Source organism: Octopus bimaculoides, chromosome 3, assembly GCF_001194135.2.
Source record: "Octopus bimaculoides isolate UCB-OBI-ISO-001 chromosome 3, ASM119413v2, whole genome shotgun sequence".
NCBI classification, from domain to species: domain Eukaryota; kingdom Metazoa; phylum Mollusca; class Cephalopoda; order Octopoda; family Octopodidae; genus Octopus; species Octopus bimaculoides.
In genome coordinates this window covers 100,972,643-100,980,425 of record NC_068983.1, presented here as the reverse complement: position 1 = coordinate 100,980,425, position 7,783 = coordinate 100,972,643, and the positions used below count along the sequence as shown (strand labels likewise).

Below are 7,783 nucleotides of genomic sequence, written 5' to 3'. Positions count from 1 at the left end.
ACTCACCAGTAAAACTTCCACTTATTTCTTATTTTTATTTTCCTAAAATTTGTGTTGCCTCTTGCAACCTTTTCAATGGTCTTGACTCTGCAAGACGCAATGAAAATTTTAGGAAAATAAAAATAAGAAATAAGTGGAAGTTTTACCAGTGAGTGTGTTAAATTATAAGGCACAAAAAGAAAATGACTCACCCCAGACACAACAGAATATGCTTCAACACATGAACACACATAAAGAATCTTGCAAACCAAATCCCAAAACGAAATATATATATATATATACATTCAAGGGATGTCTTTCAGTTTCCATGTACTACATCCACTGGCAAGGCTTTAATCACCCTAGGCTATAGTAAAAGCCACTTGCCCAAGGTTCCTCACAGTGGGACTGAACCTGGAACCATGTGGTTGGGAAGCAAGCTTCTTACCACACAGCCATGCCTATGCCTGTGTTGTGTTCTTGAACGAAACACTTCTTCACATGTTGCTCTTCAATGACTTCAATACTTGACATGTGGCACACTATGCACCTGTTCAGGCAACATTAATTTGATGAAGTGAGTGAGCTAATGTACAGCACAAACATTTGATCACTATAAACAAATCATTTGTGTAGGTTGTTCAGCAAGAAACTGCAGAATCATCTTTCTTGGACTATGAGAGACTCACCATTGTTTCAATGTCCTCTTTTCCATGTTTGTGCAGATCAGATGGAATTTGTTAAGGCAGATTTTCTATGACCAAATGCCCTTTCTAACACCAAACTTCACTTGTTTCCAAAACAAGTAATATTTGCCCAATGCCAGACATGTTTCCCTGAAGATTGTAAACAAAAGCACTTGTGTGACAGTGACATTTGTTTTAAAACTATCACACTGTATCAAAAAAGGGAGTTAGTAACACCCCCACAAACACACACTTGCACTACCCCACATATACATACATACTTACATACATACATATAACCATATACACACACACACACATGCACACGCACACACACACACACACACACACACACACACACACAATAGGTTTCTTTCAGTTTCCATCAACCAAATCCACTTACAAGGCTTTGGTCAGCCCGAGGCTATAGTAGAAGACACTTGTCCAAGGTGCCACACAGTAGGACTGAATCCGGAACCATGTGGTTGGTAAGCAGAAACAGTTATAGCTTATCTGTTAAACATTGAGTGTTTAACAAAGATATTCTTTGTTCAATACTTTATTTCTTTATGGTAATACTTAATTGAAGCACCAATAGTAGTAGTAGTAGTAGTAGTAGTAATGGTTTCAAATTTTGGCACAAGGCCAACAATTTGGGGGTTTAGTCTATTACATAAACTCCAGTGCACAATTGCTACTTATATTATTGGCCCAAAAAGGTTGAACTCAGACCATAAAGCTGGAAGAAATATTGTTAAGCAGTTTGTCCAGCATGCTAACAATTCTGCTATTGTGCCAGTTCACCACCCTAATAATAATAATAATAATAATAATAATAATAATAATAATGATGATGATGGCGATGGTGATGATGATGCTGATGAGGATGATGATGATGATAAATAATTCTTTCTACTATAGGCTCAAGGCCTGAAATTTTGGGGGTTTGCATCAAGCTCAGTGTTTCACTGGCAATTTATTGACCATGAAATAATTAATAGGGGATGTCGACCTCGACAGAATTTGAACTCAAAGGTGGCGAGCTGGCAGAAACGCGAAATGCTTAGCGGTATTTCGTCTGCCGCTACGTTCTGAGTTCAAATTCCACCGAGGTCGACTTTGCCTTTCGTCCTTTCAGGGTCGATAAATTAAGTACCAGTTACACACTGGGGTCGATGTAATCGACTTAATCCCTTGTTTGTCCCCTCTATGTTTAGCCCCTTATGGGCAGTAAAGAAATAAGAATTTGAACTCAAAACGTAAAGATGGATAAAATGCTGCTAAGTATTTTGACCAGTGTGCTAATGATTCTGCCAGCTTGTCACCTTAATAATAAAACCCTGATGCAATACCAGGCAGTGGCTCTCATGGCTTCTGATCTTAACTGATTGGAAGTGTTATCATGTACATGTTTTGTCTTGCTGTAAAAAATGGGCTACAGCAAATATTCTGCTCAATACCACAAAGTTGCTTGTCAGTTGCTTGACCTTAACCAGTTGAGCATGTCCCTAAGTGGCTGATGATATGTGTATCTCTGATCATGAGCAAGAGTAGTGGGGGAGCATCATAGCCATGTGTTAAGAGAAATTCTTTGAGGTTTAAATAATTCACCTCTGGAAACATAAGTGTTTTGTTCAACATCCTTAAACAACCCTCCCTTATTTGGGGACCTTTTGAGTGAGATGGGCTACTTGACCTGAAGAAAATTCTAACTGGGTCCCAATCACCATGTAGTGCACATATGGTTGTGATGCATGTGCCTGGTATACCCTTATCAGATGGATAGTCATGATGGGTATATTAGGCTTTGTATGTTTGTACCCTAGTGTCACTTTGATGGTATGCACTGCTCTCTCACTTAATAATAATAATGATGATGATTGAATTAATAATATTTTAGTGTTGTGGATCGCACTATCTCAGCTTTGCATATAAGATCCAGAGTAATTTATTTTTCAAATCAATATCTGTCATTTAACCAACACTGTAAACACAAACCTAGTGCCAAATATACTGTGATCCCTTCTAATTCAATTGGATATAATTTAACCAGTTTTATAGCTCCAGTGTTCACTTATTAACCATTAGAAATTTTCTGAGTTGTATAGCTCTGACAAATTCAGATCTTTAAGTGAACCATCGAAACAAAGTTTTACATCTTAATGACACATAGAATACTTATAATAATAGAAATAAAAAGATACAAGATAACTTAAGAATGTATTTAAATGTAAAATATGAAATTTGTTGTATTATGTTTGACATATATGAGATTGGTAGTGAAAGCACATGCTCTAGTGGTTTGGGTGTTGCATTCATGATTGCAAGATTGTGGTTTCAATTCCCAGATCAGGCAGTGCATTGTGTTCTTGAGCAAAACACTTCCTTTCACATTGCTCTGCAATCACTTTGACATCTGACATTTGGCATAGTGTACACCTGTACAAGCAGCCTCGATTTGATGGTGGGAGTGAGCTAATGCAAAGCACAAACATCTGATCACTATAAACAAATCATCTGTGCAGGTTGTCCAGCAAATAAGTGTGGAACCCTCAGCTGTCATTTCTGACTGAAGAGTCCACCATATAAAATTGGTGGGTTGGTAAAAATTGATAAATATCTCAAGTATTTAGTCATATTCTTCAATGTTCTTGCTATGCTTGACTTTGCCTTTCAGCTCTTCAGGAAAAATATGTACTGGTAATATTCAGGGTAAATATATATCATTTGATCCAGCATCCACACTATAAAAAAAATTGGCCTTATGCCAAGTTAACCCAACCATATATTTTACCTGTTAATTTAAAACTGGCCAAATCTGGCCTCTCACACCTATCCTACAATGTCATTCTTAAAATAAATAAGCAATCACATCATCAGGATCTCAAAGGTATGAGATAATACATTATTAATTCAAAACAATGTGAATAAATAATTATTACTATTGACAGAGTAACCTGAATACTAAAGAGTTAAAGCAATTTTTTAAATTGATAAAATAATTTACAAACCTGTTTTCAAATTGTTGAAAATTTTCCGCACTCTTGATTTGAACCAGCCCACCAGTTCTTCACATTCAGACTGTTGTCTAAGGCTTGGAGGCTTTGATAAAATACTAACAACATAGTTATACTGAGAATTCATTTCCAAAACTTGCTGAATTAAGCTTTTCACATCAAATGTTCTTGACAAATGGACCCAACGTTCTTTGGCAGTTTTAGACTTCAAGTTAGCTATGTTGCTCTGACTTTTTATATTAGTGAGTCTAGACAAGGATGAAGATATAACATATTACATGAAAATTACAAAGAAACATGACAGACAAAAATAAATGTTGGATACTTGTAGTAATCAAATATAATGTGGCAAACTTATGTGAGAGTTTCTAGCTAGTCAATCAACATTTTACTTCTTTATTTATAAATAAAGAAGTAAATCAGAGGCAGAAGAACAGTATTCATGGCATTAGCAAAAACTCACAGACTTACTTAATGCAGCCATCAAATCTCTATGCATGGATGACAAAAAAAGTAGGGAAAATATTTTATATAAAATCAAGATATGAACATTCGATAACTTTCAGTCGCTTAAATGCCACTAAAAGCAGGACAAGCTAGTGGGCCCGTAAGCTCGAAACAGATTGTGTGTGTGTGTGTGTGTGTGAGAGAGAGAGAGAGAAAGAGAGACAGAGATAGGGATTAAGGAAATCTGGGTAAATATCTCAGTCAGCACACCATGTGAAAAACCTGGCTAACAGAATATCCAAGAAAAGAAAATCAGAACCTGTAAACAGTAAATCCTCAGGGCATTGATACAAGCTGCAAACTGAATGAGATTCACCAATCATTTAGTTGGTGCATTTATAGTAAAATATAATAGCAATCAGATGAAAAAAACAAAGATGATGTTATATGATTTTATTTAAGGTTATGATCATTTTGAAAGGCCTCAGGAGTTATCCTATTACTATGCACATTGGTTTATACATATAAAATTCATATAAATGCACACCATACAATTAATTATTGAAACAGTAGTAAATTTCCTTTCTCTCTTTTTACTGTACAAGCATACAATTGAACTTGGCAATTTCTTGATCTTTCCGGGACTGTGGTACATACTAAATCAAAGAAGGTAATGTAACATGCCTTTCCATCTACAATCTCTATCAACTAAATTATCTTCTTAGGGGAATACTTGATGTTTAGAACTTTGATACTATGCAACTCCAACTCCACCATAGTATATGTTTGTTGGAAACTCAAAATCTACCATAATAACTTTATGGTGGTAGTGGTGGTGGTGGTGGTGGTGGTGGTGGCGGCGGCGCTGGCGGTGGCAGTGGTAGCGGCGGTGGTGGCAGCAGCGGTGGCAGCAGCGGTGGCAGTGGTGGTGGTGTTGGTGGTGGTGGTAAAATTTGATTCAACAATAAGCATGACCATTGCTTGTTAATGAGCTGTAAAGTACAAATGTCTCTTCTCAGTTAAATGCTATGCAAAATCATGATATTTGATATTGTGCACTGACATGTATCTCTTCAGACAACCAATAGAAAGATAATGGTTGATACATGATGACAGACATGTGTTCTTTCAGGTGGTGATGATCTATTATTAGTTGGCTTTGAGTCATTAACAAGACAGGCCTTTGAAGGACAAACTGATTACAAGTTGAGCATTTAAAGGAATTATTAATATCAATGAGGTTTCCTTTCTTTGCATCTCATTTTAATTTTTCATGTTTAACATGTTTAATGTATTTCTCTTCAAATGCTTTGCTTGGCCATATAGTGTATATTTTTTCCTACAAGCCCTATCAAATGCATTTTTTTCCAATTTATTACATGAATGTTACTCTTTTTAAAAGCTGATGTAAGGCAGATTTTGTATCTTAACTTCAGTTTGTGAGGTCTTTTTCCAGAACATACTTCTCCATAGAGTAGACACACTGGAATTTGTTCATCTTCCATATGACTATATGATCTGCTCACCACCATATACTATGTTGCAAGAACGCTTCTCTATTTACAACACTTGCTAACTCCAGGATATAAACAAAATTTATATGTCTTTGAAGCATAGTCATTATATTAAAAACAATTGGAGCCAAATGCATTCCAGCTGTTTAATATGTTTTGAATAAAGTTTATATTTCACATCCATACAACAAAATCAGACATGTTTTGAATACATGGTTTGAAAATAGATAGTTTAGTGTCATTTTATATCTGTATATCCATTAAGACTGAAATAAAGATTGAAATTTGACCATGTGCAGCTAAAACTAAGTCAAAGTATTTGTTCTGCTTATAATCCTCCCAACCAAGAATTGTTTTTCATTAAATGAGTTTAGCTAATAGTATTTTTAGTTTAGTCGAGAATTGTTTTTAATTAAGTCTAGAATTGTTTTATGACTGTTCTTGTTTTGCATAGATATCTGTGGAGTCCAGTCTTCTCTTTTCTTCTCTCTCTTTCTCTCTTCCACTCTCTCACTCCATTTTTCTGTCTGTCTTTCTATCTATCTCTCTTTCTCTCACATTCTTTGTATTTTAATTATATTTTCTAGCATCTGTGAAAGAAGATACATATTGAATATATTTAGCTACTTTATCCGCTTATTTTCCTCTCCACTAAGAAGAAATATATATAATGTGTGTGTGGTTAACTTTTACAAAGAAAAGGTTGACCATGACTTCAAAACTTTAGCTTGTTTGTCTCATCAGACTGTGGTTTACTCGGATTCCTTTTGGCTATATATAATCTTTGACAAGCTGTTTTTTGATGTCAGTGGAGTCATGTGAAATAATAGGTAGATGTGGTGTAGGAAGACTGGCAAAATGTAACAAGGAAGGATAGGAGGAATGTATGCATTTATAGGTGTAGGTCGTTAGAAAATTATGGGGAGATTTATTTTGGTTTGATGTGGGAATTTTGTAATTGTTTGGAGTTCTGTCAAGTACAGAAGTAAAAATGTAAACAGATGTGTCAAATTCCGATCATGACATTCTTTATTTAGAAAATTAGTTTTTGTTGTGTTTTAGAGTTCACAAAAGAATGTTTGTAGATAAACCAGTTGGCCACACAGCATTGATCAGATGGAAGTTTAATTGGTGTTGGCGTTATTAGATCTCTAATATGAAATTTTAAATTAGGTATTTGGGTAAGTGTAGGACTGAGGAGACCGTAGTATAAACAATCATTAAGATTTCCTCCTAGTGTGGCTAATTGTATTCCTATTATGTTATTGTAGACAAATACATACACATAACTACATCACATGATCTATAAATCCAGATGAATGCATAAAGGTGATCCCTTTTTTTCCCATAGGTATATTCATCTATAATGAGATATATATCTTTTATCTTTTACTTGTTTCAGTCATTAGACTGCAGCCATGCTGGGGCACTGCCTTGAAGAAATTTTTTTAGGTGAATTAACCGATCTCAGTACTTTTTCTTTTTTTAAGCCTGGTATTTATTCTATTGGTCTCTTTTGCTGAACAGCTAGGGTAAAGTGAGGCAAACACACCAACATCAAAGGGCAAACTCAGACACAAACACACACACACACACACACACACATGATAGGCTTTTTTTAGTTTCTGTCTAACAAATCCACTCACAAGGCTTTGGTTGGCCCAAATTTAAAGTAGAAGACACTTGCCCAAGATGCCATGCAGTGGGACTGAACCCAGAACCATGTGGTTGGGAAGTAAACTTCTTACCTGCGCCTATGTGTATAAACAAATTATAAATATACTAATATTATGCACATCAACAAACACTATCCATTTGTCTTTGTACATATGCATGTATATATATACTCACACATACATATACTCATATGCATCAATAAAAATATACCTCCATGGTTATATATCATCATCATCATCATCATCATCGTTTAACGTCCGCTTTCCATGCTAGCATGGGTTGGACGATTTGACTGAGGACTGGTGAAACCGGATGGCAACACCAGGCTCCAGTCTGATTTGGCAGAGTTTCTACAGCTGGATGCCCTTCCTAACGCCAACCACTCAGAGAGTGTAGTGGGTGCTTTTACGTGTCACCCGCACGAAAACGGCCACGCTCGAAATGGTGTCTTTTATGTGCCACC

At 35.8% G+C, this 7,783-nt stretch overlaps 1 protein-coding gene across 1 annotated transcript in view; it reads right to left on the bottom strand.

The window, feature by feature from the left end:
* LOC106870333 (uncharacterized) overlaps nt 1–7,783 on the bottom strand; it is a 31,308-nt gene that overhangs the window by 17,924 nt on the left and 5,601 nt on the right. Inside the window, exon 2 of the mRNA XM_052966775.1 lies at nt 3,677–3,930. Coding sequence (XP_052822735.1) covers nt 3,677–3,930 — 254 coding nt within the window. The remainder of the gene's footprint in view (nt 1–3,676; nt 3,931–7,783) is intronic.